General features: G+C 41.8%; 2 protein-coding genes across 2 annotated transcripts in view; one reads left to right on the forward strand and one right to left on the reverse strand.

Moving 5' to 3' along the window:
- midn (midnolin) overlaps positions 1 to 22,361 on the reverse strand; it is a 173,713-nt gene that overhangs the window by 88,661 nt on the left and 62,691 nt on the right. The window lies entirely within an intron of this gene.
- fstl3 (follistatin-like 3 (secreted glycoprotein)) lies at positions 2,998 to 9,832 on the forward strand. Its single transcript, XM_052072904.1, has 5 exons — positions 2,998 to 3,216; positions 4,032 to 4,211; positions 7,251 to 7,466; positions 8,446 to 8,673; positions 8,756 to 9,832. Exons 1-5 carry the CDS (start codon positions 3,150 to 3,152, stop codon positions 8,806 to 8,808), a joined length of 744 nt encoding a protein of 247 aa, XP_051928864.1. The 5' UTR covers positions 2,998 to 3,149; the 3' UTR covers positions 8,809 to 9,832.

Consider the following 22,361-nt stretch of genomic DNA (forward strand, 5'->3'; position numbering starts at 1 on the left):
ATTTGCAGATAGGACCCACCCTATTTAAAGTGCCAACCTTTGCCACTAGATGGCAGTGATGTCTTCCACCACATCCACCCAATGTTTGGCCTATTAACCAGAGAACTCCCTGCCTGCCCAGTCAGTCAAACCTTCAAATGTGTCCAGTTCACCCAGTGCAGCATGCCAATCTTCACTTTCACTCCGTCAGATTGAGCCACGCCACATGAATTGGGGCCCCGATACGTGCAAAAGATCATACATTTGAGGGCGCTCCCCGTTCCCCGACATGCTGTATTCATTTGTATGGCTCGGCGGCTGTGATGCAAACCATATGAGTGAACGGGCAGACACCCAGTGAAAGAAGCAGCCCACCCATGGCTCGTAGGCTCGCTTTTTGTCTTTCCTTCCCCTCCCAGGTCAGGCGACATTCCTTCTTGGGCCCTGGAGATCTCGACTAATGAATGCAACCAACATCCTTCACAAGGACGGGGATATTACAACATGTGCTACTTTTAAAGACAAAACAAAGAAAGAAAACGATCAAAAGAGAACATAAAATATGGTGTCAGACAAATTTGCTCGCTTCTCACAACAAGGCGCGTGTAGGAATGGTTGTTAGGATTGTATTATTGTCTGCTGTTGTATTATTTTGTGTTCAATATTCTGGAAAGCGAGTTGTAACAGCTGCCGTTGGGAAAGGGCTACATAAATAATGATGTATTGTAAGGAGGTGAACAAGCGCACAGGGAGATGTTTGGAGGAGACTCCTCTTTGGTCACAAAAAATAGAAGTGCTAATTCCTTACTTTCTTGTCATGTGTCCTTGAAAAAAAAATATGCAATTGAAATAATGCATGAAAATATTGTATGTGTACTAACGTGTAACGTCGACTGTACAAATGTGGGTCTAAAAAAAAAATCTACTACTGGCCTGCGAAGTAAAAATCCCTCTAAAAGAAAATGAATCAAAAGATTTTGTCTGCCAAACCGCAAGTACACATGTATTTTTATGATGTATTAATTTATTATCATTTAGTATTGAACAACAGAATACCTTCACGCCTTCTCTGAGTCTGTCCTTCTTTCCCATGCTTTGATTTACCACAAAAGTTGGGGAAATCAATGCAACCGCAGCAGTTGGATCAGATAACAACAGACTGCCAATCAACTGCGGCAACACTGGAATGGTATGATCATTGGAGGCACTTGATTTTAATAAGATTTGGCACATGCTGGTTAGAAGAAGTCCCCCGGTTATTGGGGTGAGATCACAGTCTCTGCTTTCTATCACAGAAACCACATGAAGAAGGCAGGCTGCGGCAGTCAGGTCCATAAGTATTTGGACAATAATATTGCGTTGCTGTGACAGACCACCGCTGAACGCAGGGTTCACGATAAAGAATTCGGATCAAGTGATGTAATTTGTAGGGCGGCATGGTGGTTGACTGGTTAGCACATCGGCCTCACACTGCCGAGGTGCGGGCTTTGAGTCTGGCTCAGGCCTTCCTGTGTGGCGTTTGCAAGTTCTCTTGGCTTTTTGCAAATAGATGATGACTGAATTCTTTTCCCTCGCAACATCGACAGAAGTCCTTAATACTATGGGCTGGCGTCTCATTGTCAAAATTTACAGCCAAGAGATTTCCTTCATGAATGCATACAGAGAGGGCTCACATCAGATGGGCCTGATCAGACTTCAACCGATGAATGGATCCAAAGATCAGCTCCTGTGTTTTGCAAATGAATCCTCGTGTATCAGAATGACAGAGATAAAAAGGAATAGCTCAACCAGAGGAACAGTTATGTCACACAAATGGAATGGGCTCACAGGTGGAAAGGAATTGTGTGGTTAATTCCTCTGCGGATGATGACACATTGTAAAAAAAAATAAAAAATACATACCGGGAAATAGAGAATTCAAGTCAACAGTGAGTGATTAAGAGCTTGGGAACTTATAGGGTGTAAAAAACACTCACAGGGAGTATGTGAACCGCAATGACAATGATGCTCGATCTTCCCCACCCATGACTTTATTTTTTGTGGATTGTTTAGTGTTGTCGGCTGTCAGTTTTTCGCCAGCCTAAAAACCACAAACGTCAGGCATTGAAACTGTGTCTTTGAATTTTTTATTATGGGGTATTTTTTTTCAGTACTCATTTGTGATTATCCATCCATTTTTCCGATCTGCTTATCACAAGGGTCACGTGGCGTACTGGAGCCTATCCCATCTGTCTTCGGGTGTCGGCGTCGAACACCCTCAAACGGTCGCCAGCCAATCGCAAGGCACACAGACAAACAACCATCCGTGCTCACACTCACACCTTGTCACAATTCAGAGTGTTCCATTATGTTTTTGGAATGTGGGAAGAAACCGGAATACCCGGAGAAAACCCACATAGGCACAGGGAGAACATGCATACTCCACACAGGAAGGCCGGAACTGGAATCGAACCTTGCACCTTTGCACTGTGAGGCCAACACGCTACCCACTCGACCACCGTGACTCTGCATGCGATTCCCATTTGATAATTGCATCTTCTTTCCTCTAAATCCTTTGTTGTGTTGTATCAAAGAAATAGTCACTGTTCAAATAATTCTGAAACCAACTGTACATGACTGAAGGATACGGAGTGGGAAAAGAAAATCCGCTCTAAACGACTTCAGGTTGCATCCACTTAAAAATCACCATATTTAGTGATTATTAAGCAATATCAAGTGTTTCCCCAAAGACTTCAAGTAGTCAGAACAATGCTGCCATCAATGACCAAAATCCAAGCTGTTGCGGTGTACTTAATGAGTGTGTAATTAGTCTTTTATGAAACTTATGAGGTCATAGACGTGGCTAGTGTCTGGCGCACGGAGGGATCATTTCCCGACTCTGGAAATTGAGTCGGCGTCAAAGTGTCGTGCCTGCCCCTTCTTATTACTGGCTGAGAGCAGCGCCCATCCCAGCAGCATAATTCCATCTGGGCTAAATATTTATACAGAGGAGGAGGGTAGAGGTGTGAGGGGGGCGGATTCTACATCACTTTAGCCACAACACATTCATTCACATAAGGAGAAAGAGGCTTCAACACCCAGTTAGTGTGGGAAGGTTCGTGCGAGAGAAACAACAATTTTATCCATTTTTTTGGTGAATTTAATTTTTTCGGGGGGGAAGTACAGCACAGGATGAAGAGCTTTGTGATATTCGCTGTTACTCTCACTTTGTGTCAGATTGGGAGGAACCCTGCCAGTGGTACGTAGATTTTGGATTAGTAATTGCATGAATTGGTGCATTTAGTCCCCTTATTGTGCTTGAGGACCCACAAGTGATTTTTTTTTAAATGTTTATTTTTGCAGGTCTATCATGCGCATAATTTAGTGGAAGTTGCATTTCTTTCAAGCTTGTTTAAATGAATGAATCTGTTATTTCGGTGGTTGTATTTAGCTCACAAAGTGCGGGTGGGTCAATGCATTTGCAGTTTCAGTACAAGATCATTTTTCATACGTTTGGCTCGAGGAAAAATGAAAGTCGAAAATGTCTGGAAACTTGGATCCAAGGCAAGGAGTTTACCATTTTATGATCACTTGTCCAGTGACTTCTCCTTGGAATCTATTTATCTACCTCTCTACTTACCAAATCTATGTACTGCCCAATCGGCTGTGTAATCAGCCTACCTAATTGATTTTTTTTACTGTTATCTATCCAACTACCTACCTCCCGTACCAACTTAATACCTACATACTAGGCGATTTCACTACCTTCCTACTTGCGTACCTTACATACAGGACAATATATATCTTTGCACTGATGATTCTACCTACGAACCTAAATTATCTCTTAACCCACCTAATCCGTCTACTTCTCTCTGCCTCCTTAGAATTGTTATTTCTTTTTATCGACCCACCTACCTACCTACTATAACGTCTATTGCTCTGCGTACCTACTGATACGAGATATACAAACTACCTAATCTCTCCACGGATACTCGACCCATCAACCCGCCTTAGGTCGGCAGGCACAGAGATATCGGGTCTATCTGTCCCACTCATCATTTGTGATCTTTGCAGCGGGGATGTGTTGGCTTCAGCAGAGCCACCGGTGTGACATGGTGCTGATGAGAGGGGTCACCAAAGAGGAGTGCTGCGGGGGTGGCCGGCTGGACACGGCGTGGTCCAACACCAGCCTACCCATGAACGAGGTCAGCCTGTTGGGCTTCCTGGGCATCGTCTCCTGTAAACCCTGCAAAGGTAAATGCAGGAAAGAAAGCAACTTGTCACTTTTTCGGGTTTTTTTTTTTACTGAAAAGGGAATTGAATTGCAACGCATATGAATGAGTGATGTCTTCAGGGAACCATCTACCCGTTTTCGATTGTGCTCATCCTTATTAGGGTCAGAAATCAGATGGAGCCTATCCCAGCGGGGTGCACCCGGGAGTGTTCGCCAGCCAATCGCAGGCCAGGCAACATAAACACTCTTTGCCCTGCTTTACGATTAAGGATATTTAGAGGAAAACGCATGTCCATTTTCCCCAACACTAGGTACACCTGCACAGTCTAATGCTATCCAAAAGAAAAAATCACATTATTTACTTGTTGTTTAACAAGTTTATTGCTGTCGTTGTAGTTGTATAAAACCACACTATATCACACTGAGGTTTTTTTTTTTTTGTAGAAAAATTGAGCTCCTTTGGTTATCTTCATCTCATCTCAATCCTGTCTGAACATAAAAATACAGTAAATGTGTTGTGCACATCAAAATGTACCCTTAATAAACAATCAGATCCTTTCCAATAAAATGCTAATCTCTGAAAACATGCAGCTCAGTCGAAAAATTAAGACCAGTTTCTCAAATGTTGCTATTTCGAGGTACATGTGGTTGAGCTGCCACGGAAATTAAGCTATCTACTTTGGTAAAGTTTCATTGTGGTAAACAAAGCCAAACAAATTGACGCAAATACTTGAAGACAGAAACACAGTGAGTGCTGCATAAAATTCTAGAATGCACCTTACAAAACAGGCTGTGAATTTTGTAGTTATTTAACACGATCAAGTTTGTGATGTGGCTGGTGAACAAAATGCAGATGAAAGATACACACACACACACACACACACACACACACACACACACACACACACACACACACACACACACACACACACAAGCAGGAACACACGCAGTGTGGGGAGCTCCACATAACTCCACTCAGCTGTCCCATGCGAGAATCTCCGCAAGGTTCATCCAGGTTCACTTGAACAGTTGAGTAATGTGGTTATGCAGTTCATCTGGATTTGACACAAAATTCAAGGAAAGAGATGTGTGTGTATGTGTGGGGAGGGGGGTGGGGCGTTGTGGGATACTACAAAGTACAGTACTGATAAAAGGGCACCTCCCACGAGTATTTCCCGGGCATAACATGTCTGATTTAAGGTCATCCATCTTTCACATTGGAAAGGGAGTGATAGCACTCCTGGACGACAACCCACGAATGAGCATCACCTTCAAGTTTTGTAGCAAGGCAATATCTGGAATGTTCAAAGTGTAACGTTTTGTGTATGAACAGTATCTTGGTGAAAATGAAGTTTATATGCTGTATTTTTGGAGTCCCAGTCTGGTTGGTTACTTTCAGTACCTGGCTTGGTCATCGGTGAATCTCAGGGAACTTATAGACAAACAAAAATTCCCATTCACATCTCTGGGCAATTTTGAGTCTTCAATGAACCCAAAATGCATATTTTTGAAATGTGGGACCCAGAGGAGAAAACATGCAAGCATAGGGTAAAAAAAAATTCAAATTCCAAACAAAAAGGGCGAATATTCAAACCCAAACCTCGGAACTGTGAGGCAGATGGGCTAACCGTTATTTCACCGTGCTGGCTTTGGTTTCTCCCACCGACACGTCCATGTTGGAGAACCAACATTTCATGTTGCGATGTGAAAAATGCTTTGGCAGAAACCAAAATACAACATTTGTAGTTTATATGTTGACAGCCAAACCCGCCCCCCGTCCCCCTCAAAAAAAACAAGAGGACCTTTGTGTGGACTCTCGTAAAACTTTAAACTGAATAAAATAAAATCAATGAATAAGATACGATATACAACAGTTGAAGCGTGGCATTATATTTTTCATAATTTTAGTATTGCCTTTGGAGGACTAAAACCTGAAATGGTCCCTCAAAGGAAGATTTCTCCTTCGAGGTCATGGGAACAAATAGGCATTTATTTTTATTTTGCTATGGACTCTGCTCCGCCTCAGATTACACTTCCAAGCAAAACGCTGGCAATGTAACTCTTCTTCTTTATCTCTCAAGATGTAAAACTTTCCACAAAAGTCACTTGTACTCCTCCGACTGCCGTTCCACCCTCACCCTCCCGCCTCTGCGGGAGTTTAGGCCGCGTTATTGGACGTGTTATGAAAACACGCCAGGCCTGCATTCCATGCGGTGCAAACGCCCCGCTGCGTATCACTCACCAAAAGCGATGTGCTTATTGTAAATATCAGGCAAGGTTAAAACTTGTCATGTAGTCCGCTTTATGAAGAAGCCTCACCGGCAGGCTCATAAAGTTAATGAGGCCCAAACATTCAGTCAGGAACAGACCTGAAAAGCTTTTCTAACAGGGATTGGGAACCAAAGTGATGGAGGGTGCAGCAATTTTTCATCAGGAGCCCACAAAGGACCACACATGCCCTAACCAATGACAAAATTTTTCGCCTAATAATGTAGAAGGTATTTCATTTTCATCCATTTCTCAATGCATGTATGAAAGCCATGATTCAACAGCAACAGGTTTGAAGCAAACAACGCAGTAACTACTTCCTGTATTTTTTTTTTCCGAGCAAATGGGTCTCATTTTTTTATTTTATTTTTTGGTTAACCCAAATTATTCTACGAAAAATTCTGATACACCTAAAATGTACATTTCCTCAGAAACAGATGTTTGCTCCCCACCAAAAACAAAGAAAAAATCTAACAGAAATTTTTATTGGAAAAAAAAAAGCGAATGGCGCTGAGCCGCAAGTATTCGAACATCTACTGTATTACAGGAAACTTGTTTATAAACACCCCCTGCCCCATTCAAGCCGGTACTACAGTGGACTTATCATGTCATCAGGTTACAGGGTGCATGAAAGGGTTAATCAAGGGTCCAATCAGAGTCTGCTCGTTGGCAACATGCCGCCAATTGCCCATTCCTGCGCCAGTAAAAATATTGGAATAATTCAGGACTATTTATTTTACTTTACTTTGTTACATCCCCCCTAAAAATGTTTTAAAACTGTTCTTTTGCAGAGACGTGCGAGGGTGTAAAGTGCGGCATCGGGAAAGTGTGCAAGATGAAGATGGGAAGGCCGCAGTGTGTTTGCGCTCCAGACTGCTCCCACATCGGACGCAGGCATGCCGTTTGCGGCAGCGATGGAAGGACGTACAAGGATGAGTGCATCCTACTCTTGGCCCGCTGCATGGGACACCCCGACCTGGAGGTCATGTACCAGGGCGAGTGCAAAAGTAAGCGTTTGACCCTCGGACTTGAAGGATGGATTTTATTCAATAATAAAAAGCCCAAAAATGTAATGGGGGGAGATTCATGTCGGGATTCAGATAATAAGTCTTTTACCATTTGATTATGGTACTGGAAATTCTATCGAATAATCATGTATTTGAATAAACTTTTTGTTTATTTTATTTATACTTTTTGCTCTATTAAGGACCAATTTTAAAGACAAAATAGTAAATAAGAAATGTCATGACCACTAATAACACTAAGAACCACTGGCAGAGCTGCCAACCAATAGAAACAAACTACCAGAACAATTTGTCTCAATTTTCATAATTTTAAAATTCCTGTGTCTGTATGTATTTAAAAAAACAACAACAAAAAAAAAAACGATATTACGACAGAACACTTATTATGCAATCAAACTAAAGTGACATGACCGCCGTGTTTCATCACCAAGATGTCAGAATAAAAGCAATTGGAACCGTGTCGGGAGAACCGCTCAACTCGTTGCACTTTCATTTTTTCCCCCCTCATATGTACGTAGTTTTGACTGCAAATTGTGACGCGAGCCATCTTATTTTGAACCCTGATTACTGTTTTAATCTGACTTGTGATTTATTGACTGACCATAATGCTTGTTGGTGATAATTTTCTGATGTCATGGTGAAAGCTTAAAAAAACTGGAAAGCAAAGCTAATTAAAGTAGGCAACTGTACTGTCGTTCACATTCATTCATGGTTCTTTTGTGTGTTTTTTTTTAAACCTAATTTATAAGACCAAAACATTTACGCAGGATAAATCTGACACCGTGTAGTGTAATACAAATTAATTACAATGTAATTAATGTGTGAACAAGAATTGCTTATTAAATCCCAATCGAAATATTGAGCAACAAAATTACAACCCATTATTTTTCGAAATTGTTCACCCTTAGTCGTAGCCATATCAAAATCATGGAATTGAAATGTGTTCGTCGTGTTTTGGCAGAGTCCTGCTCCAACGTAGTGTGTCCGGGAACGCACACCTGCGTGACGGACCAGACCAACAGCGCCCACTGCGTCACGTGCCGATCCACACCCTGCCCTAAACCGCTGCCCTTCGAGCAGCCCATTTGCGGTAACGACAACATCACGTACCCCAGCGCCTGCCACCTACGCCGCGCCACCTGCTTCCTGGGCCGATCCATAGGAGTCCGCCACTACGGACACTGCAACAGTAAAGATACCCCAAAGTAGATTAGCTTCTAAAATGACTTCCTAAACTCACCATCACTCTTCCTTTTCCCCGTACCTTGCAGGTGCTCCAAGGAAAGTGCGCGTGTTTGACGGCAGCGAAGAAAACGCCGTCTAAAAATAATCGACAAACGCACCACAAGATGACCTCTGTTGTGTGACAATCATCCCTCTATATTGTACACAATTTATTTGATATGGAAGCAGTGGCATGGCGTAGCGGAGGTGCTAGGGGAGCAGTCGCCCTATGGTGAATGATTTTTTTTTTTTAATGTAGTAATGGTGATCATTTAGTCTATTGTTTAGGAATCCTTGTTCATTTTTGGTTGGGTTTTTTTTTTTGTAAAATATGTTTATGTAAAATATGTTTGGCAATGCACCATGCTACAGACAAACACATTTTTGCAACTTGTTTGCCTCACTTCCGCACATCTCCGTTGTCCAACATGATCAAAAATGACAGAATAGAGACTTTGCTGTAGTGTGTGGTAGTTGACACAGGCGCAATTTTATGCAAAAATGTATTTTAAAGCCATGTCGGAATAGCAGTAATAGCATAGTGAGCGAGAAGTATGCTATGCCAGCAAGTACAGGATTTTTGGGGGACTGCAAGTCGCTTGAGTACTTCTACTTCTATTTTCTTTTGGTGGATGGCACACACTTTTGAAGCATTACCACTTTATTTTCTCCATGCTCAAGAATGTTTTTTCTTCTCCTTTCTTCTTCTTCATCATCATCATGGCAGTTGGCAAATAGTTTTGAAAGCCGGTGATCATAAGGTGGTGGTGATGCACCAAGAATATTTGCCAATCACCAAAAGAAAGTCAACATGATTAGCGAGCAGTGATTTGGGGGTGACAAGGCTCGAATTTTCATATCGACAAGTCACTCATGAGTATAAGCCAAATTGCGGGGAAAAAAGTGCAATTTATGGTCTGGAAAAAAAAAATTGGGGCTCAACCAATTGATCAGTCAATAAAATAAAGAGATTTTTCTCTCAATCACAAACAAATGCTCTGCCGATAATTTATATCTTAATAGTTGGAAGGGCAAGAGACCAAAAAGAAGTAATTTAATTTCTTCTATTTTCTTTATTATTAATTGACTGTTCGATTCCTGCTCTGGCTTTCCTGTGTGGAGTTTAAATGTTCACCTAGTACCTGTGTGGGTTTTCTCCGGGTACTGCGAGTTCCCCCCACATGCCAAAAACATGCGTGGCAGGTTAATGGAAGACTTTAAATTGTCCCTTGGTGTGATTGTGAACATGAATGATTGTTTGTCTGCGATTGGCTGGCAACCAGTTCAGGGTGTCCTCCGCCTACTGCCCAAAGACAGCTGGGATAGGCTCCAGCACCCCCCGCGACCCTTGTGAGGATAACATGATCGGAAAATCGATGGATGGATTAATTGGCTGATTATTGGAATTGTATTTCGCCAAATATTGGAATCTGCATCAGCCTAAAAATAAATGAATAAAATCTATCCATCTCTAGCCTTAATCAAAATGAGCAAGTATGCTATTGGAGGGCGCGCTAAATGTCAGTCCCATCTTCTTTTTTTTTTTAATGTGGCAGTCGTAGGTGTCATATCAAAATAAGTGGGAAGCAAAGTATTGAAAGGATGGCATAGCATGAGGGAGGAGGAGAGAGAGTAAAAAGTTAATCTGGGGTTCAAAGTTTTGGCGGTGCACATAATCTGAAAAAAACCTCCTGTAAAATTCGGGTTGCTCGTAACTGTAGTATTCATACTTGTTAATCAGTCAAAATTAGTGGGTATTATGGGATGGAAGCAGTGGTCAAGTGTAGGTGAGGTGCCAGGGTGGATGACTGTCCTGGGGTCAAAATTGTGTGGGTGCGCAAAATTGTAAAAAAAACAACAACAACAACAAAAGTCACAGTTGTGGTAATTATTTTTAACGCCCTCCCCCACCCCAAAAAAAAAAAAACATTCCAAATCACCTTGACAGTGTTGTGTGGCTTGATTTCCCCCTAGCGAGATATTTGACTTCACTTTGCCCTGAGCTACAGTGGCACAACAAGCTGCAAACGGCTAAAAACGTACCTTGTGCACCCAGCAATCACTCCAGGTCAAAACGTAACCCACACTATGCCACCGTGTGTTGAAGACCTCTATTGAAAAATACATGCTACATAATTTTGGGCAGATGAACACATCAAGAGAGACAGAACACCATGGGAGACGTGTTCATTATTTATTGGAGAAAGTATCAATCACTATTTATGATTTTGTCCTAGTAACAGAGGCCATGTATACTTGGGAACGCTGAAGCAAAAAGTATATTTATTGTGCTTTGTTTTTAATCCTTTGCCACTTGCTCCCGCATTTTTATCGCCTGGTTTTATGACAAACAGTCTTTTCCTCATTAAGTCGATGAGATAAAATCTGGCCCGCTGGGCGGAAAGTTTATAGCTGTGGCAATTTCAAATTTGCACCGTGAGGGATAAAGTTGTGTGTTTCTTTCAGTCAGCAAAGTGTGTACCTCGGAAACATTTCATGTTTACACAACGGAAAAATATGACAACTCGTTTTGAGCGTGTATTCGATATCGGTGAGATCCATCTTGAGGTCATTGTGAGTTGTTTTCGCTAGTATGACAATTCTGCATTCTACTAGTTCTACTAGCGTGCTGAATTCTACTTGCTAATCTTACTAGCAAGGACCATGAGCGTACGAGTACACGGACCTTAAGATGGATATCAAGGGCGTCCAATAAATTCTCTAATGGCTTTTCATAAACAACCCCCTTCCAAACATTCCTAACATTGAACTGTTTCTGTTTTAGTTTTGCTTTTCCAACAATACCTCCTCTGATCTAACGCTCGCCTTTGTTTTTCTTTAATTTTGTAAATACAACTAAGTTTTTGTAGGATGTGCTCTGCTCTTGGGTTTTTTTTTTGTGGTTTTTTTTGGCTGCATCGATTTGATCAGAATTCCCCAAAAGAATGTAGTGGACAAGATCAAATTAGTCTCGGAATGGACCGCAGTAACCAACACTTGATGTCGCGCCGTCAGGGGTGAGTCAGATCTCTGTTGTGGTGACGGCCTCGGTGAACTCCCCCGAGTCCGGGGTGAAAATTTGAACTGGGCACGCGGACGTCACGCGTCTGCGCGTGTGTGTGTGTGTGTAATCTACTGTGAAAAACTGAGTAATAAATGCATCCTATTTTTGTACTGCCGTTTTCACATCATAAAGTCATTACTCTAAGACTTGCTGCGCCTTCTTTCACTTTTGTTCAGTGGAGTTGATCTCGCTTGCTGCCAGAGGTGGTCAAAGTATATACCCACTATGAAGAAATGGAGATTCAGTCAAACCTCGGTTTTCGAATGTCTCTGTTCTCGACCAAATTGGTTTTCGACCAAAAATTTCAAGTTTTTTTTATGCCGTGGATTACGACCGAAAATCAGTTCTTGACCAAACTGAGCGCACTTGAATGTGCCACTTGACTCCTCTCGCCTTCCTTACACGAGGAAGTGTAGCGTTCCATTATGAGCAGACATGTTCAATGAAGATTTTTATTAATTTTTTTTAAAGAGCATGGTTTTGGTTTTCAAACAAATCGAACAGCCTTCTGGAACGGATTATGGTGCAAATCGAGGTATGACTGTACTTCAGAATATTTCCCCCTAAGGTAGCCCAAGTACTCTGAGCCTTAAAAGACAAATGTCCATCGGGCCTGACAAACAACAAGAGTCAGAGGCCGGGAGTCCTGAATTATTTTCGTCAGAGGAAGGCCAACCACTTGACTTTAAGAAAAGGATATCCACGGCGGGTCCAAACTCCTTATCCACTAAATTGGAGACCCAGCAAGTTAACTCAAACGTTTGCAGCAATGAAGATGCTCATTGGCTTAATTCACAAAAGAAAAGGACCAAGTACAAAGGGGGAAAAAAAATCAATCGATTTTCTTATCTGACATTAGGCCACAAGGGCGGCAGCTTAAGTAGGAAAATCTTTCCTCTCCCCAGCCACTTCATTCATCTCTTCCAGGGGGGATTCTCAGCCTAGCCAGCAGATGAGGCTTAGACTGTCCAACGTGTACTGCGCCGTCCCCTTGATCCTCCTCCTGCTGGGACATGCCAAGACCACCTCACCAGTGAGCCATACCAGGAGGCATCACAACAAGGTGCCTGGGCCACCTCATCTCCTCTAAATGCTTTGTATTTTATTGTAAAAGCTGGCTATCGCTAAGCTAAGCTAATTGTCTGGCCAATCCGGCGTCCAAGTTCGTAAACTCCCTTCGTGCTACCACGGCGTGAGAGTCCAACAGGCAACGGCATTGATGTGTTGCCTAGATCGACTTTATTGACGGATTGCCTGACAGTAAAACATAATGCTCATTGGCTGGCTCAACATTCCCATAAATGCGCAAACACATCCAAGTGTGGAGTCTGAAAGAGCATGCGTCACACGACGCTGTGCACGCACCACATACGTACCTCGTGAACGCGACCCGAAGATACTTGTAATCCACCATTTGTGGCAAGATCTCACCCCCGACCTGGAGCAGGAATTGCACCATTTGACCCTAGCCTCAGACTTGGAAGTCCTGATTCTCATACCAGACACTTGATACACGGCTGCAAAGAATTGAAGAACACGGCTGGATGAAGCCAAAATAAGAGCCAAAATCTGCATTGTGAGACGCATTGGAGGTCCAAAGCGCAGTCGGAGGAGTTCACAGAAGAGGTTCATGGAGGGTCCAGCCACCTGACTCATTGAAAATGGAGGCCCAAGAACTCCACTTACTGACTCAGACATTCCTACCCAAGTAGCAGCTCCACAGATTACAATGAAGACTATCCTGCTTTCAAAAGCACACACTTCTCCGTCAAATGGTTGGACCTAAAAAAAAACTCACACAAGGTTTCAGGTAGCTGCAGTCCTGATATTTAGCATATCGAAACATCTGGTTCAACATGTTGGTGAGTGGCCCGTTTATATTATTGCCCAACACATTTCAAATGATTTGTTTTTGCACATCACAGCAATTCCACTACCTACATAGCATACATACTCTGGAAGAACACACTCTCCTTTTTTTTCCTTTTTCTTTTTTAACTGTTCTGTCTGTTCTAATTTAATTGGTTTGTTTTTTTAATCACATCTTGTTATTAGGCATCCAGATGTGGCCATCACTTAACCTTCCATAAACGGTAAACACAAATATGTCGTTATCTAGGATAGCAACCGCACGGCAAACTCATTAAGCAAGAACACTGTGATGTTGGAATAACACGTTGTCACGCAGATGCCGAGAATAAACACGTTCCGTTGTTCTTTTTTGGCATCTGGATTAGCGCGATCAGCAGGGGCTCCCTAAAATTCCAGAGGAAGTCACGTTCTCTTTGTGGAAGTCGTGAGTAAATATTGAGTCGTCGTCGTCGTCAATTTTCAAGCAAGTCCCAAGTTACTGTGGCAACAATCAAGCAAGTCACAACATAACGGTCGGGGATCAGAAAGTGACTGATGTGAGTGCTGAAAACGATGACATGCATTCTTGGCAGCTACACTGCCAGAGAGTCGCGTTGTTAAATATTGGGGACCTCGATACATCTTTTTGGCTCTAAACGCCATTAGAATGGCTTTGAAATTATACAAACAAGATGTGCTTAAACTGCAGACTTTTAGCTTGAATTTGAGGGCAGTTGCATCCAAATTAGATGATTGGTGTCGATGACAAGTTTGTATAGATGCCTCCCACTTTTTTTGTAATGGGACACATGAACAACCATGAATCAAATTTGGACATTTTAATTCACGGTTGCAAATCATCTGCAGACTTTTGTTGCCCCGAGTCTGGTACCAGATGCTAGATTTCCACGCTGGTGATGCTGCCAGGGTCTCTGCTTCGACTGTCTTTAAGCTCCTGCTTCTTCTTGAGGTTTTTTTTTTCGCTTCAGTTGTGTCAGATTCGGGTCGGATGAATGACTTGGCCGTTTCGTAATTTTCCACTTATTTGATTTGTAAACTCTTTGGTTGCTTTCACGGAATGCGTCAGGTGATCGTCCATTTGCACTGTCAAGCGCCATCCAAGAAAGTTTTGGAGCATTTAGCAGAATATAAGCAGAGACCATCGCTTTCGAATTCATCCACTTGCTTTTGTCAGCTTGCGAACGTCACAAGAATCTCCTCACAAAACGGGTGAGCCACGATTGATCATTACCTGAACGCTGAGCAACTGTGATGTCATTTTCAGTGGATAGCAAGTGACAAAATGGCTGACCCCTGAAATGGACGGTGGATTTTCCTGCCTCCTTCATGTTCCACAAATGTAATATTAATGAGAATGCCGTGTTTAGACTAGTAGGGTCGCATAGAACATTAGAATTCCTCTTTGAAGCATTTTGATCCTAAAATTTGAGATCGTGTAACTACAGTTCTCATCCTCTCGTGCATGTTTGACCAGTTTATTGATGGATTTTTATTTAGACTTGAATATTTTTTGTTTCTGATAAAACTATGCTCCACTCCTCTGCCCATTTACCAGAAGTAAGAGTGAAAATGGAGTGGAAATGTTTATGTTGCAAGACAATTTGTGATTCTAGTGCACCTCCTAATTTTTTTTTGTGCGCCTAAAATTTCAGATTAGGGGCCATTTTGCTCCTACTAAAAAAATTTAGTCAGAAGCCCTGCATATACAAGCGGTAGTCGTTCCTGCACCCTTCCCCTGATTTCGACGGAAACACTCTGAAAGCAAAACTACAAGTCTTCAGCTAAAGCACTTATTGTTTGTTCCATTTCAAATCCAAAAGAGCCAAAAAGATGAGAACAGTGTCCGTGTCCCAAAATTTATGCAACTGACTGTTGAATCATCCAAGATTTTTATTTATTTATTTAGTTAGTTACACGTGGAAGAGGAAGACAAACCCAGTGGATGTTGGGAATGCAGAATTGATGGAAGGGCTGCCTCACAAATGTGACATCATGGTGAGAAGGTCTAATGAGTCTGTTTTTCGATTATACAAGCATCGTGGCAAAGCATCAATTTGTTGTGTGTGTCTTTTGTATGATGATGTGTGTGCTTGTGCGTGTGTGTGTGTGTGTGCTTGTGATGTTGATGCTGGCTACCCACCTAGTGCTCACCTCTTTTTAACAAGCGTATTAGTCATATTAACCAAAGTTACGTTACAACCTCTTGTTCCCCTGCGACGCAAAATTCCGGAGGCCGCTCCTCATCCCGTGACACGTCAATGACATCCACATGGGATCCTCGGCTCTTCTGCAAATTTCCCCCTCCAGCTTCCAGTAAGTCAGACAGACAACATCAAGTTCGCGAAAGAGCATGTGATGAAAGTGGGCCCTGCGGACCACCCGGCCTCCGGAGAAAGAAGCGCCACAGCATTGTACCGTAAACAAGCCACAGCTGAAACTAATATATCAGAGCGGACCCCGCCGTCGCAGTGCATCTGCAAGCAGATATTATTTCCAAGGTCAGAAAATTGCCCGCGTCTTAATCCATATTCGTGCACGTCAGCCCACACGCCGCATGCATTTGAGGTTTCGGGGGTTCATGGAATTGTTTTCCTTCTTGTGGTTTTTGTAATTTATGTTTATATACAGTATATAGATAAAATGCATTTACAGTGCAACACCCAATAACTAAAATTATCAATTTAACATTTATCCCACAGGCTCACATTGTTCACCCATTCTGTAACGTTGCTATTTTTAGGAAACAAAAGTTGGGGAAACGTTGCTTTGTACTCCCTAAAAAACAACAACAATGAATTGAATTGAATTTAATACAACTTTGTCAAATGTGCTGTACGTATGTGTAACATACAGAACAGATGAAATTTCTTCCCTCTCATCATAAAACAAGAACAAAAAACAGAAAAAAAGAAGAACATGGCAGCCAAATTTCAGGAAAAAAAAAGTTGGAAAAGTAATTTGCGGAATCTGAACATATGCGACGTTGACTTCTGAAAAAAGGTGCGGAAACAAGCCGGGACAACTTGGTGACCACATTCATTAAAAGTGTGGTCTCTATAATAAATATGCGTAAAAATACTCGGCTGATTTTGCTCCTCATTTTGTGTCTGCTATGCTCGATTTATGCCAAGTAACAACCTGGAAAAGGAGGAAATGACTTTGACAACCCCCCCCCCCCCCCCCAAGTTGGAGATGTTTATACAAAACAACGATATGCTGGGTCAACATCGGAAAAGTGGTCAACTAATGCCGAGTCAATTTCAGAAAAAAATAGAACTAATGCAGGAAAACTGCTGGGTCATTGTTACCACCCCCCCACCCGCCAAAAAAAGCTGCAAAGATGCTCACCGACTTTGTACTTAAATTTTACAAAACACCACGTCAACGTTTTAAAAATGGCAGAAAAACAAACCCTACTCTTTCCTCCCACTCGGTTGGTGCTGCTTTTAAAAACAAAACACAGAAGAACGTTGGGTCACCTTTATAAATAAAGGTGGGACTATGCGGGGCTGACTTTCATGTCTGGCATTTATACAAAATGACACAGGGAAAACATATTTTTAAAAATGCCCTGACTTTGTCCCCCTCGTCCAAAGAAGAATTGACAAAGGAAATACAAAAAAATATGCTAGATCTTCCTCACACCATCAATTTTTATACTAATAATTCTTCCCAGTATCACGACACCATTTTATAATTCATGTAAAAAAAAAAGTTTTGTCATTTAGCAATATAATTGAACAAATGGTTGCCATTTCAAGGCAGTGTAAAAGGTTATAAATAAGAATAAATAAATGCCATACTCTACTGGAACAGAAGTTTGGTACTATCCTGATAGTGGTACGCTTTCTGGTGAGAGTTGTGACATTACCTCATCACAAAGCTACATTCACACGGAAAGTCATTGCGCAAATTGCGGTTTGGAAAGTAACCTTGAGCCATGTACATAATTTTCATTTATCATTTTTAGTTTTTTTTTGTGCCTAAAAGCCAGGCCACCTTGTTCTATTTACAAGCTTTGGCCCAGTTACTTACTTGTTTTGAGTGGAAACTGGGATTAGTTTTTTTTGCTTACTTTGCAATCGGGCTTTGTTTTTCTCGAACTTTTCCAGCTCAAGGCCCAAATAAAAATTACAATTACAATCACATTGGGACATTGTGTAAAATGTAAATCAAAACAGAACCCAATGATCTGCACATCCCTTTCAACATTTGTTTTAATACAGTATTCCTTTATTTTCCATTCGATGTCTATGGCATGTTCCAAAAATGGGAAGTAAGGCAGAGGCAATAAATGACTGGGAAAGTTGCAGAATGCTCCAAAAATATCCATTTGGAACTTTGCACAAGGGAGCAGGTTAATTGGAAACCAGTGAGTGTCATGAGAAGGTATAAAAGGAGTATCCCCGAAAGGCTCAGTTATGCACAAGCAAAGAAGGGGTGAGGTTCAACACTTTGTAACAGCTGTGTAGTCCAACAGTTTAAGAATAACTTTTCTCAAGACATTAGCAAGGAATTTAGGGATTTCATCACGGTTCATATTAATAGAGTCAGAAAATCTGAAGAAATCTCTGCTCATAAGCGTGTAAAACCAACCTAGAATGACACTGGATTAAAGATTGGCATCATCGTGCAAAGCAGTGGTCCCCAACCACCGGGCTGCGGACCAGCACCGGTCCATAGGCCATTTGGTACCGGGCCACAAAGAAAGAATAAATGACTTACATTACTTCCGTTTTATTTATTTCGGAATCTGATAGATGTTTTATTTTGGAAAATTACGGGATTCTCGTAATCACAAGGTTAAATTTGCATTTGAGTCAGTCTCGGTCACGTGATCAAAATGAAACCCAGGAGCTAGCAAAGTGAGAAGAAAAAAAATAAATTTATTTGGAAAGTTTCTTTGGGAAGGGGAAAAGACCCAGCCAGGAGACAGAAGAGGGCCTCTGACTTTCAAGAAAAAGTAGGCCACATTTAATAAGCAGTATCAGGAGTCCTACTTAAAATATGGATTTATCTCAATGTGAGATTCCTACGCACCACTTTGCATAATATGCGGCGATGGTGAGTCGTATTTTTCATGCACTTTGTATTTGCAGTGTACTTTATTTTGAAGGCACGTTTAGACCTTACCAAAGCGACCACAGAGCGTTGCGGCCAGATAGGACGTTCCTCGTGTCATGATTCGTGTTTATTATTAGAAAATACCACCGTTTTCATGCAGGTCATATCATATTATTTTGTTGTATTTATCCGTCACACCCTAAAGGCCGGTCCCTGAAAATATTGCCTGAGATTAAACCTGTCCGTGGGGCAAAAAAGTTTGGGGACCGCTGGTGTAAAGGATATTGCCACGTGGGCTCTGGAACATTTCAGAAAAACGTTGGTAGTCAACACAGTGTGTCACTACATCTTCAAATGCAAATTAAACCTTGTGTCAAGCCACAAATCAACAACATCCAGAAAGGACTGACACAAAGTGGAAAAGTGTGCCTATGGTCTGACAAGTCCAAATTTTAATTGGCTTTGGGAAATCATGGACATCATGTATTTCGGGCCTAAGAGAAATAAAGGATCAGCCTTGTATATCTGTGGAGGCACCATTAACGTTGAAAGGTACATAAAGGTTTTGGTGCAACATATGTTGCCAACCAAGCAACATATTTTTCCGGAACATCCCTGCTCATTTTAGCAAGTCATTACCAAGCCACATTCTGCACGTGTTACAACAGTGTAGCTTCCTCGTGTCAGTAGTGGGCTGCCAGCAGTCCAGACCTGTCTAACATGCGGAGGGTTATGAAGCGCAAAATTTGGAGATTAAGATGAAACTAGATAATGACCTGCTATTTTTTTCCCTGTTATTTGGTACACGTCAGCAGTTTGTTTCACTCGGTTAGCGCTTCAGCTCATGTTTTACGAAACCTGTCAGGAAGACCAATGAATACAGGAGGCACGTTTTTTGTCAGTATTTTATTATCTCATGCGCATGATGGTCAAGCTGCCTACAAAAACAAAGAGAGCGAAATCAAATCCATCCGCACACTTGAATAGATTGTATGTCGCGCAAGTACGCAGAGGGATTACAATCGCACGCATGCATATAAGAAAGCCAAATCCACATTGACATATGCACGCACACAAATAGAAGATTGATGGCAAAGATTAGCCCAAACACACCAGAAGGCAATCATTTACACATTCCCCCTTTTTTTTCTTTCTTGTTATTTTGGCCTTGCTCCCCATCTTACTTGCGCTATTTCTGGAACTGAGGTTTGATAGGCCTGATAGACGATCAAATATTTGAGAGACAAGTGATGAGGTTTGGGCTCATTTCAAATCCTGAATGCCGTGACTAGCTGTTATAAAACGAGGAATTGTATTGATCTGACCGTGCTTTTAACCCTAACGGACCAGATGTCCTTAAACCCTGTTAGATAATGTTTCTGGGTCAATTTGACCCAGGATATGTTTAATGACAAAAACCTGATCAACATTATTAACCGCTTTCAATTATTGTAGAAATGAACCATTGTCTGTTGATGAAAATCCTATATGTTTTGAAACTTTAAAATGGGTCCGTTTGACCCGGGCTGTGCTGAATAGCCTCAAAGTATTCCAATAAGCATTATTAACCATTTTAATTGAAACTACAACTATGTCAAAGTGAACCATTTTAATGACCATAAACTAATATTTGTGCTTTTTCACCCTTAAAATGAGTCCGTTTGACCTGGGATGTTGAATATTCCAAAAGTAACCCAATAAACATATCTTATTAATGACCATTTTCATTGCACGTGTCGAAACGAATCATTCTTACTTCATTGAGCAATGCTAAGTATTGACCCATTGGAGCTCTGTTGGTTGCCGTAGTGAGGTTCGTGTGCATTCAAAAACACAGGGCGTAAAGCAATCCGTAATGTATCTTAGTGAAGTAATTATTTGAAGGACCACTTTTTACCTTTGAGTTTTTTATTATTCGAAAGTTACGGTATCCTGCGTTCATTTCTGCTCACCTACAGTATATTGAGGACAATCCCAATTTATCACCAGTGCAGTTTCACCCTAGCGTGCAGTGAATAAGCGCCTCTAGGATGCTAATAGCGCACATATGTTCCTCTTAAAACATTTATATTTTGATTGCTGCTTTGGCGCACGTCATCCCAAAACACTTAATGCGTCACTGTATTACTGTGGCGATATCATCCTGGAACACGTTACTCAGTTTGTGTTTCCGTGTGGGATGCACATTGTCAAATAGTGGTGTATCTGGCAGAACAGAGAGTCTCAATCAAGCGCCACTCAAAACAATTGACGCATGAAAGAGGCCCAGGAAGTTCCAGCCAGCGGATGGCTGTTTTTTAAATTTTATTTATTGTTTTGCTGTGTACGTGTGTGCGTGCGAGTGTGTCTATCTTCATGTGGAGATGTTTTGTGTTTATGATCATGTAAGGAAATACTTGCTGGAGGGTTCAGAAACTTTAGGATAGCCTTCCAGAACCAGCGTCTGCTCTTGACAGCAGCTTCCTCCAACAAGCGACAAGCAAGGATAACTGAAAGTATAACTACCAAGAGTCCGTGTTTGTCCATCTCTGCAGTGAGTGTGTGTAAATTACCTACCAAGTAACACCGTTCATACAGTGAAATCCAGCAGCAAGGGTGTGAAAATATCCCACGGTATGCTCGGAGAATTTTTGTGTGGCTGACATGACCGCCGGCTGACCCGCAGTCACTCCCTGGCCACATTTGGATGGCTGATGGCTGCGATGAGCGTTGGACTGGAAGGCCGGTGACACACCAGGGCACAAAGAGACAATAGATGACCTCAGACGGGTAGACATAGCAAACCTCCGTGCTGTCAGACCTTTTCTAATCTGGACCCATGGGATAGAGAGGTTTCTTCTGCTCCCACATGGACCCCGCAGACACAACAGCAGACGCGCTAGACACGACATCCACAGCCTCGCACCGGAGGAAACGTCCACTCTTTATCTACCGTCGTCTCCACCATGTTTGTTTTCATTCTCACAACAGTTTAGTTTACACATGTATCATAATACAGGAGACATGATTCTTAATTCTCTAAATCATGCTTCAGTACGATTACATTCAGCTACAATTGCTTTACTTTTACCAATACCTTTTTTTTTCAGGAATCACAGTAGTCTTCCTTTCACTTTCCAAAAACATTCATTTTAGACTCATTGAAGAGCCTAAAACTTCTATAAGGGTGAATGATCATCGATGTGGCCTGTGTTTGAGAGGCGACCAGTCCAGGATGTGCACCCACCTGTCACTCAAATGTCAGCTATTATCGCTCGCTCACTGTCAAAGGAAAAGGATGAAAATATTGTGTAGTACCGCTCAGTGTAATGATCTCACTGTAAACTGCATATTGCTAACCCCATTTCAACTCCTTTCCAAACCAAAACAGCAACACCTACCGAGAGGGAGAAACATAAGCAGTAACTCAGACGAATGTAAGTGTGGAGGTTGACAACCGTGTTGTAAAGCACTTCAGTATTGATCAGCATACGTTATGTGGGAACAGACATGCTTTTGTACACCTACGTCATCTGCAGTTCAATAAACAATCCAACAGTCCCTCCACTTGTCAACACTATCTGCCAAAGTACAAAAAAGGACATGGAAATTGTATGTACTTTTCTCCCCATTTTTTTCTGGTACTAAAGGAACTTTAAATTTTAAACTAAAGA

This window comes from Hippocampus zosterae, chromosome 8, assembly GCF_025434085.1.
Source record: "Hippocampus zosterae strain Florida chromosome 8, ASM2543408v3, whole genome shotgun sequence".
Lineage (NCBI taxonomy): Eukaryota > Metazoa > Chordata > Actinopteri > Syngnathiformes > Syngnathidae > Hippocampus > Hippocampus zosterae.